Source organism: Terrapene carolina, unplaced genomic scaffold (genome assembly GCF_002925995.2).
Source record: "Terrapene carolina triunguis isolate 2854851 unplaced genomic scaffold, T_m_triunguis-2.0 Scaffold193, whole genome shotgun sequence".
Lineage (NCBI taxonomy): Eukaryota > Metazoa > Chordata > Testudines > Emydidae > Terrapene > Terrapene triunguis.
The window spans coordinates 8,700,484-8,714,896 of NW_020664544.1; the positions used below are offsets into that span (position 1 = coordinate 8,700,484).

The 14,413-nt window shown below is 43.0% G+C and overlaps 1 protein-coding gene across 1 annotated transcript in view; it reads right to left on the minus strand.

The window, feature by feature from the left end:
• TANC2 (tetratricopeptide repeat, ankyrin repeat and coiled-coil containing 2) overlaps window positions 1-14,413 on the minus strand; it is a 585,366-nt gene that overhangs the window by 15,405 nt on the left and 555,548 nt on the right. Inside the window, exons 20-22 of the mRNA XM_024201203.2 lie at window positions 13,982-14,075; window positions 8,226-8,359; window positions 7,059-7,182 (exon numbers count right to left, since the gene is read on the minus strand). Coding sequence (XP_024056971.2) covers window positions 7,059-7,182; window positions 8,226-8,359; window positions 13,982-14,075 — 352 coding nt within the window. The remainder of the gene's footprint in view (window positions 1-7,058; window positions 7,183-8,225; window positions 8,360-13,981; window positions 14,076-14,413) is intronic.

Consider the following 14,413-nt stretch of genomic DNA (forward strand, 5'->3'; position numbering starts at 1 on the left):
CCCCCTCCAGGTGCCGCCCCAAGCACCAGCTTGGGTGCCTGGTGCCTGGAGCCGGCCCTGAGCTGGACTGAGCCCTGGGCAGATGCGCGCATGGAAGAGATGGGAGTGAATCAGCTCCCCTAGGATGCAGCTCCCACTGGAAGCTGCTGCAGCACCACAGTTGCAGTAGCCTCTGCAGGCTCCCATGCAACCTCTGCAGCAGCTCTGCTACTAAGACCCCGGCTGTGTCTCAAAGAGAATGTGTGTGCAAACCTCAAAAACTGCATCTAAACAGCTTGTAAAACAAAATACAGAACAATCAGATCCTGTTTTACTGACTTGGTCCGAGCTGAGCTCAGGGGGTTTGCATTTCCACAGCTGCAGGAGATAACAATGCTAATAACTGAAGCAGAATCCAGGGAATGCAGTTACCTGCTCTCTCACCAGGTGCTGCAGGGAGGTAATGAACCCTGAAATCATCACTAAAAGGTGAACTAAAAGCCAGACTCTAATATGAGAAGGACACCACATTGGCACAGTTGTTACTCACTGAGCACCAGCAGTGCTGTACACACAGTGAAGGACACAGTCCCTGCCTCCAAGAAGTTCAAAATCTAAATCAGTCAGAGGATTAATGGTACCTTGAGGCTGGATAAACACTTGGGAAACAGCTTTATTTTTAAAGCAGAAGCCACAGCTCCTGCTCTACTGTGATCTTATAGAGACGTGGGGCTAGATTCACCAAGCATTTACAGCAGCTTAAACCCTAGTGGAAGGTCATGGCAACTGGAATCTACCAGAGAGACTGTGACTAACTCGAGTTGGTTCACCCCAAAATGCACTTTGTCCCCACTTAGATCTGTAGGCTTTTCTGCCAAACTCCTTCTGAATAGCTAGTCGGATTTGAGATCCCTCCCCACAGACATCAAGAAGCCCACTCTTCTCTCTCAGGAACCATGCTGATATGGACAGAGAGTCTGGAAAGAGATGCAAAGGCATCCTGGAGTAATCAGCCATAGTGGCTCTGTCTACACAGGAAAAAAAGGTGCTTTTTCAGTTGTTAGCTTAATTTTATCAACCCCACCTCTCATCCTCCATAACACTCATGTAGTCACAGTTTAACACCTTTGAGGTCATTTGAGCTGGTGGTGTTGTAGTTATCAAGTTAAATTAATTCAAACTGAGCTAACTTGATGGGATCCCTTATGGGATCCGACACTGTCAACTGAGAGCCAACAGGAGAGGGACCCAAAGTTTTCTTGGACAGTCAGGAGCTACTGAAGGATCATCCAAGTTCTGTCTCTCATGATCTAGGTCAGAATCTTTGGCATGAGGGAGGAATGTGAGAGAACATAAATAACTAACGTACGTGAACACCGCTCTTCATGGAAAGGGAAGCGTTCTGTTGCTGGAGCAATGGCAACGTTTTCATTCAAAAGTGTGACAAAGGGACCTAAATCAGCTGCATCCCACTGAAGAAAGTGCTTTTCCACCACCCACACTCGTGACTCTATTACCAACAGGTTGAAACACTGCGGTATTGCGTTCTTCTTCTCCACTACATAAAATGACAATCTCCAGCAAATTCCGTCACATCCACTGTGGGTTCTTGACTGGTTCCAAATGCAAAGGGATGACTACAGCCATCCTCTTAGCAAAAGCAGCGGAGCCAGAAGAGTTTTTTTCCAATCCCTCTTCATCCATCTAGGTCAATGTGTTCATTGGATAGACCACAAATCCATTTAGATTATCCAGACAACACGCCTCAGATATCCGCAGCCTTATTCCTTGCATCTTGGCTTCAGATTTCCCTGTGGAGAGGAGCAAGAGCCTAACATGCTAACACAGGCAAGTTCACTTGGGATACAACCGAGAAAGTCTCCACCGAGAGCTCTAAACACATTCATGGCGCCATGCTTGGGCACAACCTCTAGGGTGACCAGATGTCCTGATTTTATAGGGACAGTCCTGATATTTGGGGCTTTGTCTTATACAGGTGCCTATTACTCCTCACCCTGTCCCGATTTTTCACACTTGCTGTCTGGTCACCCTAACAACCTCCAAACTGGAGTGCAGAATGCCAAAAGGATGTGTGGCCAGATGTCTCGTTCAGAAACAGATGGTATATTGCTTCACCAAGAGGCATATACCAAACACAGCTTGGATATACACATGTAAGCCCAGTTTTAACTGCCACCAATAGCAGCTCCTCTTCATCTGACAGCCTTCTCCTACACTGCCCCTCACGATGTCCTGAACAGCTTTTAAAGCTTTGTGAAAGGGTCAGCTAGCCTGTAGTCAGCCAATCAGAGGGCAGCGTGCTCATGAAAGTGGTTACAGAGGACTCATTCTCTTTTCCTAGCTGCACTCTGGGGATCAAGCAGCCAAAGGTTTCCGCTCTGTTTTCTTCCTGAACCTTCCTGCACAGGTAAGTAAAACTCCCACGAGAATTGGGAAAGGCTAGAAAGCCACAACAACCACCAGCCTTTTTAATCCTTTCCGGAGATCAGGACATGCCCTATTCTAGGGGGACACATGAAGACCCCAGGGTACTGATGCACCAGTGCAGCTTTAAGTGCACAATTCAGACGGCTTCAAGGATGTCAAAATGCTGCTTCTAGGCCTGTCCTCTACACAAGTGCCAAATCCATGATGCAGTCATTGCTCTCAGCAGGATCTACACTGGACTCTGCTCACCGTGAGGAGTGTCTTCCACTTAACACTGGGGGAAGCCAAACATGACACGAGCCACTAGCCCTCAACTTTGTCAGGTTAGGGTGACCCCCTAGAACTGCTCCCATATGTAGATGAGTTGTGATTCCTGCTGCGCCAGGAAAGGCCCTTTGTGTGAGTGCACCCAGAGCACGTAAAACTGCTGGGCTGCTTCTCCTTATCCGCAAATGAATTAGGCTAAAGACAAGATTCAAAGTGTGACCCAGTCAGCAATCAAACAGGAAAAGATTTACCTGGCAAAGAGACACAGACAAGAGACAAGGGAACTGCATCAAACCCACAAGAGTGACACACTGAAGCCTCAACACACTAGAGAACCTTTTACATTTATATTTAAAAATAAGTCAGCGAATGAGATCGTAAGAGGGGTTCCATTCAACTCTCAGTCAAAAGGGCAAAGGATCTGCTCCAGGATCACCAGGCCTGGCAGAGTGACACGCAGCAACAGATGATGGAAGTTGCAGATCCTACCTGGACAGAGAAAGGAATCCAAGGGCAGCTACAGACCAAAATGCCCAGGTAGGAGTGTGCCTCCGCTGGGGAAGGAGAGGTGGGTGATTTCAATAGCTTAGAACTCAGTGCTATGAAACAGAGGCATACAAGCTAGAGAGGGAGGAACAAATAAAACTTGTACCCTTGGAAAAACAAATATATTTTCAGTTGTTCTGAGGGATAGATTTTTGCAAACAGCTTTTAAACTAGTCCCTCCTGGTGTGTGGTATAACAGCTGTCTCCGCATCGCCAGACAGAGAGATCATGCCATTGCCTGGTTTACAAGTTAAATTGGAACGCACAACCTTTCCACACTAATCCAAGCTGTAGTTTACCAAGTGAACTCAAAGGCCTTGCCTCTAAAAGTTGGCACCAGTGGAACATATGGATCAAAGCCAAGATTATTCACAGCTGGGTCTGCCAGCACTTCAGAACTGAGGGATTGGGGGAGAAAGTTTATTCTGTTGGCTGGTAACTGTCCATACCATCCTGAAACTTCACTGCTCCCCTGAAGAGATGGGAAAGCAAAAGCTGGTCTACAAGCGAAAGATACATTGATGATCCAGTGTCTGGACCAGGAAGACACAGTATTTAGAGCTCTCTTGTGCTTGCTGAGTCTGTTCAAACAGCTGTTTTGTATATACAGAAAGCTTCTTCATTTCCATGCTAAAGGTCCTTCACTTTACTGCTGTCAGAAAGCAGAGATTGCCAGTAGTATAGGAATATTCTGGAAGGATGATGGATATCACCACCTGATTCACTGAAAGCAAACATCTGCTGATGATGTGATATACCCAAAACCACCCCAAACCACTGACTTCTTCCTTCCCCCTAACTATCTTTTGCACCAAGTAGTATAAGATTGGTGGCTGTATGAGGCAAGATGCGCTCTGTCTGCTGAAAAGCATAATCTATATCCAATGTTTCGGATATAATCCAAAACCAAAGCGATCTCAAAATTGAATGCTCATGTAGCGTTCTCAGGCCTCTGTGTACTGCAGTTCCAGCTCAACATATGACAGAATCCATCCAGCTGCAGCCAGAGAATGTCAATGTAATGTCCACATGCCCAGCAATTCTGGATACTACCAAGAACAACAGGTAATTCTGCAAATGTGAATTTCAAATTGATTGAGGATAGTAACTCTGTTAATAAAAAGTGTTTAGTGTTTACAAATGCTGCCTCTGCTAATCAAGTACAGTTAAATAAGATTTGCATTGCAACATACTAATTAACACTTATGGTTTCTGATTCACACTTTGATTTTAATGAAACGCCGAACAGGATTGTCAAAGCCATTGTAATTAAAATACACCATATAGTGCTGTATTCTACCTGGGCTTGGTTTAAGTTTTCAGCTGTATGTTTTATGCTAGTGGATGCTAATTAAGCTATTGTATTACAGAGCATCTCTTATGAAAGGTGATTTTCATATTCTTGACCTCTCTACCTCTCCAGGGTCAGGAAGCCCAGGGGCAGATTACACATGAACTGGACTTTTCTGACCATTTTATATCCAGGACCAGATTAGCTGATTCTGCTCTTTCATGTTTGCCCTGCTATGTAAAGTTTTCCATCCAGTGCTCACCCAGGTTTAAACAGTGTGCATCTCTCTCATGTCTGTTAAATAATACTTATTTTAAGATAGAGGGAGAGATATGAAGGTCAGAATTTTAATAGGGACAAAAAGAAAAAGGGTGATTAATGTGACAAATCTCAAGAGCCGGCCCATCTCACTGTAGAAGTCACAGCACTAAACAGTGGGGATCGCTGTGGCATGCACTCCCAGAAGGGCCAGGGTGAGGAATGGGTATCTTGCACTCAAAAGTCTGGGAGCCCTTCAATGCAAAATCATATTTTAAATGGCTACGTAAATAATTCTATGCAGGAGTCTTACAATTAATATTTTAGCCAGCAGGAATACTAGGTAGACACAGCTACTTATGACAAGGAAAATATCCCTCCCCAAACTGGTTTTAGTATAGAGAGCATATCTGAAAAGAAAATATGAGGACAAACTGGAGCAAAATATTAAAAGAAAGGGAAGCTTCTGGGGCCTTTCCCCGCTGCCTCCCCTCTGCTGGAAATTTTCACTGCTGTTTGCAGCTACACACCGCAATGAGTGAGGATACAGCCTGCATTTCACTGTGGCTATGCCTACCCTAGATGTCACCGCAAGGATAGACAAGTGTAGACAAGGTCTAAATCCTTGTCCACACTAGGGATTTTACCTGGTGCTCTCACTGATGTCAACAGTGGGAGCAGCTAAAACAGCTGAAAATGGTTCAATTACAAATGTTAAATTGTGTCCCAAACTGCGTTCAGTACTGTTTCATAAGCCATGATTGAGCCTTGAGATTTGGTCTTGTCAACACATGCATTTAAATGGTTTCCATCACGACACTCATTATCACCAAGAAGTACGTTTCCTAGTTTTGATGTGGTTAAGGGGCATTGCAACAGATATGGCAATTTCTTGCAATATCATTGATAAACCTTATTGAATTAAGTTTAAGTATCTTTGGGGTCCATTGTATTAAATGCAAAGTCTATGTATTATTGTGGGTTGGGGTTGTATGTAACATCTCTAGGCGGGAGCTGTGATGTGAGGCCTGGGGGTTCAGAGGACTATATTGAAAATGTGCCAAACAAGAATGGAATTTTAGGACAATAAGTGTTAAGTGGATTTCTTGGGGAATACCTTAGGGAGAGGCTAATGCAAATTCTCCACCTCTGGTTATGCAAAAACCCTAGCTTTTGAAGGAGAGGGTATTTGTCTGCTATTACCCATTCCCAGAGACTGGAGATCAAAAGCCCAAGCTGTGTAAAGAAACCAGCTGTTGGTTCTGGTTCTGAATGTGAGACAGATATGAACTTGTTATCATGGGGAAAACCCAGTTGTAGGTTTTGACATGAACTTGTTATCATGGGGAAAACCCAGTTGTAGGTTTTGACATGAACTTGTTATCATGGGGAAAACCCAGTTGTAGGTTTTGAAGGACTGATACCTGCGAGAGCTCCAGGCTGGAGCTGGGATGACCTTTGGTAATCTTTTTAGCACATGTGTGGTTCTTTTATTGTTTTTAATACATTTTCTCTGTAAAACTTGATGGCTGAAGCTTTCATCATGTGTTATTCAATAAAGGTCTCAAATGAGCACATGGTGTTGAGGCGATACACACCCAAGACAGAAAACAAATGAACAGCCAAGACTAAGGGCATGACTACTTCACTCTTATTTTCTAAAATTACAAACCATCATTTCCAACAATGAAGATCCACTGGTGGTAGCAACTTTGGGAGCCCTAGTGTAGACAAAGTGGCAGCAGCCACCAGTGTCACCTAGCCTTGCCTTCAGCAGGGTTAGATGACATGGTGGGTAAAATTCCAGCACCCAATCTGCATTAGCTCTCCAACCATTGCAACCAAAGGGGGTGTGTGTGAACTGTTAGTAACAACAATGAGGAATTTTAGGAACAACAGTCCAGTGCAGAACCCCTCCAACTAAATTTGGCAGGACAATATTGTCAAACCCGGACGCATGCTGTTTGATGTAAGGGTCATTCTAGAAAAGCTGCAATAGCTCTTGCTTTTTTATTTTTAAATTTGAGTTTCCATGTTTTCAATGTGCGCATTCCACAAGTTAGGAGGAGAAAATTGTTCGAAGTACTGAGGGGCCTGAGAGTGCCAAATCATGTAATGCGCTTACACACGATCTAACCTTCACCACCAGACAACAGACTGTCAGTGGTCCCAGTGATGTCAGTGATTTGATCTTTTGGTTTACCCTGGCCTGTTTCAAACACCAGTAGTATAGTGCTGGGCTCCAACTCAGCCTTGCCTAAGATCTAACCTTGTGCAAGTAAGAATTCCACAGTGCCTAGATGTCCCTCAGAAGCAGCCATCATCAAAGGAGTCCGACCCTGCTTGTCTGCCATGTTTACATCAGCGCCGTGGGTGAGTAAGAGATCTACAATCTGGAAACACGTAAAACAAGGATACATTTGATACAAAGAGGTTCTGCTGGGATGAAATGAGAGCTGAGATACAGCCTAGCAGTCCCCCCGGCTTGAAACCTCACCCAAACCTCAGACACAGAGAAAGAAATTACTTCTTTATCCATATTTTCCCCCCCTGCTAACTGCAGACTTTGGAGTGCCTGGCACCTAACCTATTGCCCAGCCTTTATGTGCCACTGTCTTTTAAAGTGAGGTGTGGCGGGAGGGGTTGTAGTGGATTAGATCACTTAGAAAATATTATTGTTTTTAATCTAAACGAACTAAAGTGCACCAAAATAGCATGGTCCTGGCTGCATTACAAAGGCTGTAATAATAATAACCACAATAATCCTAATAATAATAGCTCAGTTTACACCAGCACTTTCTGTCTTTTCGGTAGTTAACAGAGAAGGCACCAGGACAGCCACTGGTTCTTTTAAGACAGCCATTAATTCTAACTCAGGTTACATTTCAAGGCTTAAAGCCTTTTCTATTTAACCATAATGGGTTACCTAGGGAGATGGTGGAATCTCCATCCTTAGAGGTTTTTAAAGCCCGGCTTGACAAAGCCCTGGCTGGGATGATTTAGTTGGTGTTGGTCCTGCTTTGAGCAGGGGGTTGGACTAGATGACCTCCTGAGGTCCCTTCCAACCCTGAGATTCTATGCTTCTATAATAATAAGAGTATCATATTTAGGAGAAACTACTCACATAGCACTAGACGTGAAGACCTACATCTTCTAAAGTGACTGGTGATTTTTTGATGCCTGAACTAAGACATCTTAAAGGGGCCTCATTTTATACGCCCTCTCCAAATGAAACATTGCGGAACATTTAGGCCAAAGCATTTAGTTGGGCAAGTCAGAAGCCTGATGACTTTAGTGGCTGAACATTTTCTGCATGGAATACTAGTATAAGGGATTATCTAAACCCATAACTTTGTCATTACCAACAACATGCACACCCACCACCCTAGTCAAATGAGAAATAACGTTTGGAGGATGCTGCAGTGACCTCATTTACCTGCCAGTGGCCTTGTCTCACTGCACTGAACAATGGCACCACCCCACGTCGATTTGGCTGGGCCACTGCTGCTCCTTGCTCTAGAAGCAGACGACATACTTCCAGCTTGCCCCGTCCTGCAGCAGCTGTCAGAGCTGAAAGGGGGAGGAGGGGAGAGAGAGAGAAGGTCTTTTAGAACAGCATATTTCCAGCAGTAAGAAAAATGTCTGCTTTGCTACCTTTGGTGATCAGAAAATATAATGTGCTTTATGTTAAACACATTTTCTTTCAATTTCACCAAGCAAAAGGAGCGACTCAGCTTGCTTGTACTTCAGCATTACAGTGAACGAAATAATAATAATAAAAACATTCAATGAAAACAAATGAAAAAACAGTAATAAAAAAGCCTAGTTCACCAAAAAATTGATACCAGAGAAAGAAAGCCTGTTCTGCTCATTCATGGCAATTTGTGAGTAGCTTTCAGTAGGGCTGTGATTTCTGCCAGTAATCTCAAATCTCTCCTCCCTCCAAACATCTGCATTCCCTCCACCCTGAAGGTTACAATTATTATATTCAGGGCCTAGATACTACCCTCACAGGTAGGATAAAAAAACACACAGAATGGATAGACAGAGAGACGATGATACTTTGCTAGTTGTAATTTTCACTAATCATTTATATTTTATTGTCAAAGGTTAGTTCTTTCGGTAAAGAGACCTCATAAGAGCCTGGAAAAAGAGGACTGTATGACAAAGACCTTTTTCCTTTTCCCCAAGTTGCAATGGACACGGAAAAAAAAAACCAGTTATGATAATCACCAAATAATCTACTGGCATGTGCAACTATGAAGTTCAAGGCAGTGTCATTTGAAACCTTAAACATTTCCCCTTGGGCCTCCCGCAGCTTTTCTGTTGCACAGTACAGCATACAATCCAGGGATTCTAAAACCAAGTACGTCACTGCATGGGAATGATTTCAATAGAACACACAAACCTCTGGGTACATGCTTTCTTCACAAACACTTTAAAGCCCTTCCACAAAATGTAAGTTGTATTTGTCTAGTTTCACTAGGGAACCTGACTATGTGGGTTTCTTGAAGGAAGGCAGAGAGAGAGAGAGAGATGGAGTTATTGAAAGATTATTGCCAGCCAGCTGGAAGTTAGTAGAGTTTGTGGTTTTCTTTTTCAGAACTAGTGCAGAGCCGTGCTATTCAAATGGAAGATTTTTGTTTTTTACTATCCCATTTTAGCGTGTAAGATTTTGAAACCCCATCAGGGAAACAATTGGAACACAATGCATATGAACAAGCGTTCTTCAATTTAAATGCTAATTCTGCCCTTTGTTTCTGGGCCAGGACAGCTCCCACCTGCCTTTTTATGCAAAACCAAAATTATCTTTAATTTTCAATATTTCAAGTGCCCTGGTAATATGAAAGTTCCCCTCCCTGGCAAAAACGTACATTGTAAACCCTGACAACATGGCTGGGTTAGAAATTGAATCTGAAAATAGCTCTAAGTGTAGGACTTGTCTTTTACTTGTCTTCAGTATTAATTTTAGACTTTTCAGCTCCTCCCTCTCCTCCTCAACTTCATGTGTATTTCAGCACAGCTCCTCTGGCTCCGTGTTTTGCTCCTTTTAGTAGGAGTCTGAGCAGAAGGTGGGAGTCTATTTCTAACTGATGGCGCATGCTTCTTCTTCTTTGAAGTTCATTTCTGTGGGATGGCTGATTTAGAGGTGTTGATGGGTTTCCAGATGCAACCCTGTTACTTGTGGGTGATATATTCAACTTCTCTCTCTTCCAAATTGTAGTTTATTTTCTTCTCTTGGGTTTGGGGGACATCAAGAGTTAAAAAAGAAAAACGTCTAAAGGCTGCAAACAGAAGTGACTATGAAACCCGTAATCATATCCACGTGGCTTTGAATGTAAGATACAAATGTAGAAGACAGGGACTGTGTCTAGTGGTCACAAGCAAGGGAGGAATCAAGGCTTCTGGGTTCTATTCCTGGGTTTTGCAATTGATTCACTGTGTGACGTCTCTAACACAAAGTATTATTATGGACAATGGTGTAACTGTCAATTATGTAATGTGCATTTATTTTACATTCCTAATGGGCTCAATAACAATGTACTTTTAAATGCAATTGAGCTGTTTGTAAGGAAAAAGTCAACTTCTCTACTGGGAAAAAGAACCACCTTTTTAATGTGCTTTCAGTCTCCTGTGTTGTACAATCATCTATTTCATACTCAGTAGCAGGAGGACACATTTTGATGCATTTATCACCATTGTATTTGCACCTCCATCTCTGACTGTATTATTACTGTTGACACAGATGCTTTCTGCTGCCTTTTGATATTAGTCTTGTATCAGAGGTAAATATTCCATCTGGAACTGACTTTATTGTGCTGTCAGCAGTGCCTAGGTTATGATGTAACTTGGCACTGCAATTCAGATGACAGTAGGATAATATCATTAAGCCAGGCAGTCAATTCTACTCCAGACAAGATTAGAGAGACAAGCCACAGGTATCAAAACAGAACAGGAACCAATACGGATTTTCAAAGTTGATTTTAGGTTGAGGCAACACTTTCTGCTGCATTTCTCTTTATTTTTATCTAGAATTGTTAAGTACTTTTTGGAAAATAAAACCAAAACAAAGTAAAATGGAGTCTCGTGAGCCACAGGACGCTCACATTACCTATGCAATATGTGTAAAAACTAGAGACTGAGGTTTTGACAATTTCCAGTATTGCTGGCTGCTCATTTTTCCATCTTTCACAAGGGTAATCAGATATTGGGCATTCCTTAGCGATGACTCTTCTATTTGAGTGCAATTAGCATGTGAATCAACGCCATTCTAAGGTAACCAGATGGACTCCAAGAGCTCTCCACAAACAGATAGAAATATCTAATAGTCATGGCCACAAAAAAGCTTTTCCATTAAAGGGAACTCTTTGCCAGGGGCAGTAACACACAGAGGGAACAAGGCACATGCTGGAAGTGTCCTTCAGGGAATAGGCAGGCAAGGAAAGTGGCATGGGATGTATGGAAATGGGAGATGTCTGAGCAGAACATGAAGCTGCTGGAACTCGTCAGGCAGAGGTGCATGGATGAGAAGCCTTCAGGCAGACGTCTATACAGAGTCAGGGATATGGGAGAGCTGTCTGGATGTGAAGGGAGACTGCACTGCAAATGGGGAGAGAGTTAGAAACTAGTCCAGAAAAATCTGTGTGGCTTAATATCAGACTTTGTCAAGTTTAACTAGAGTCATTGGCTATCTTAACTCATGTCCAATGATATCATAGAAGATTAGGGTTGGAAGAGACCTCAGGAGGTCATCTAGTCTAACCACCTGCTCAAAGCTGGACCAACACCAACTAAATCATCCCAGCCAGGGCTTTGTCAAGCTGGGCCTTAAAAACCTCCAAGGATGGAGATTCCACCTCCCTAGGTAACCCATTCCAGTGCTTCATCACCCTCCTAGTGAAAAAGTTTTTCCTAATATCCAACCTAGACCTCCCCCACTGCAACTTGAGACCATTACTCCGTGTTCTGTCATCTGCCACCACTGAGAACAGCCGAGCTCCATCCTCTTTGGAACCCCCCTTCAGGTAGTTGAAAGCAGCTATCAAATCCCCCCTCACTCTTCTTTTCTGCAGACTAAATAAGCCCAGTTCCCTCAGCCTCTCCTCAGAAGTCATGTGTCCCAGGCCCCTACTCATTTTCGTTGCCCTCCGCTGGACTCTCTCCGATTTGTCCACATCCTTTCTGTAGTGGGGGCCACAAAACTGGATGCAATACTCCAGATGTGGCCTCAGCAGTCCCGAATAGAGGGGAATAATCACTTCCCTCAATCTGCTGGCAATGCTCCTAATAATGCAGCCCAATATGCCGTTAGCCTTCTTGGCAACAAGGGCACACCGTTGACTCATATCCAGCGTCTCGTCAACTGTAATCCCCAGGTCCTTTTCCGCAGAACTGTCGCTTAGCCAGTTGGTCCCCATCCTGTAGAAGTGCATGGGATTCTTCCATCCTAAGTGCAGGACTCTGCACTTGTCCTTGTTGAACCTCATCAGATTTCTTTTGGCCCAATCCTCCAATTTGTCTAGGTCACTCTGGACCCTATCCCTACCCTTCAGCGTATCTACCTTTCCTCTCAGCTAAGTGTCATCTGCAAATTTGCGAGGGTGCAATTCATCCCATCATCCAGATCATTAATGAAAATGTTGAAGAAAACCGCATCTGCAGTATCTGATGCTGCTTACCAAGGTAAATACAACAGAGGGACATTTTAGTGGTTTTTTGACCAAACCTTAAAAATATTTTGGATTACCATCCTCAATTCCAGAGTCTGTTTTCCAGTTAATAGCATAACTTGATATTTAAGCCTTATTTTTAAAGTAAAAGAGAATACATTTTAGATAACACTACCTCTGCACTGGTCAGCATATTGAATCAACAACTCATCTATAAAAATGTTGTCATCATTACACGATTGTAATGAATACCTTTTCAGTGTCCAGGGACCATATCTAGATAACTATACACTTTATTCCTTTTCCTTCTATGACTCTCTAAAGTAACATTTATTTGTAAAAAAAAAAAATTCAGTTAATATTTCATGACATGTTTATTCTGTATTTAGGTCTCCGCTGGTGATTCTGGGGGCTTCATCCTTTCACACTTTCCTGCTGTTAGCCCACAACAATCTTGTTACTGTTCAGGCTGCCTACTGTGCCAATTCTCATCTACATTTTTGTCCTTCACAAGCTCAATTTACCCAGAGGAGGTTCTTCCTGGTAGGCTCAAATTTTGGTATTGCCACGAACATGAAAACATTCAGAGGTTTGGTTACACGAGTACATTTTCCAAACTACAAAGTCTGAACCAATTCAAGATGTACCCAAGCGTGTGTTCTGTTTACCAAAAACAATTTAACCACACACAAAATTACACGTCACCCAGTGTTTGCATCCTTAGTTCAGGTCATTTCTGACTAAAGCTGGCAGGATCAAAATCGTTGTGTGGTTACCCAGACAGGAATATCACTGTGGTAATACCAGTGGTTTAAACTGATTAGTGAGTAGAGCACAAACCCTGTAGCTAACATTTAACTAGCTCATCCAAGTTAAAAGCCAATGGCTCCATTTTGCAGATCTCTGTTTGGCAGAGCACAAGCTGTACGTGTAAAGGGTGTGGGTTGAAATGCTGCCTTTTTTCTAATAGACACTGGGAAGGTGACACGTCTAGATTGGCATACAGGATTATCAGATAGACTGTCCTCCATTAAAGTACATTTGTTTAATTGCCAGGGGTGTTTTCAATGTTACAATAAAGCAATTACAAGCTTGCAGAAAACCAAATGTTAATTTAACATTCAGGAGTTTAAGCTGCAGGTTATTTTGGTGTTGGCAAACATTCCTTTTATAGCTGTGCCAAATATCAAAGGAGAAAAAGAGAGTTCTGAGTTCTGTGCTCATCTGGCTCAATACAGTGGAAGATGTCCCAGAAAAGATTGCTGGCCTGATCTTTAGAGGTCCTGCACACCTGAATCTTCCAGGTACTCAGTAACCCCGAAAATCAGGCAAGGCACTTTTTGGAAAAATAATAAAGCAGGTTACAGAGCCTATTTTGGCATCTGCAAGGAAGTTCAAATCGAAGAAATTGATCCCCCTCAGTAAGTCATGACACACGCAGGTCTAAAATGTATATTTGATATTAGTGGAATCCACAAACACAAACATGAAAGATAGAAACTGCAGCATCTATAGAAATTACCTGTCTCTCCCCACAGGCTGTCAAAGCTGTTGATCTGTGCTCGCTCCACCTCCTCTTCATCTTTTTCTGGAAGATCGAGCAGGTAGGAGACAATCTAAAACAAAGAGACGTGTCAGCTCATGAACTTCACCATGTTATATATAAACTGCTGACATCTTAACATAAGCCATTCTGAATAAACAAAAGAAAATGAACAAAGTCTCTGCCTGGCACCAGGGGTAGGTAAATATTCTTCCCGAGATCAGTAACTGAGCCCGCTGCCCTGTACAAGGGAAAAAACAAGTCTCTTGAGACAACTGCACATGACGAGCCTTTATAGTGGTGCTACCTAACAACTCAGAAGCTGTGTATGTTTTGTATACAGATTATCCTGTGCATGCAGTGAATGCTCCATAGTTCCTGGGTTACCCATAGCAACCAGGGCTTTAGTGA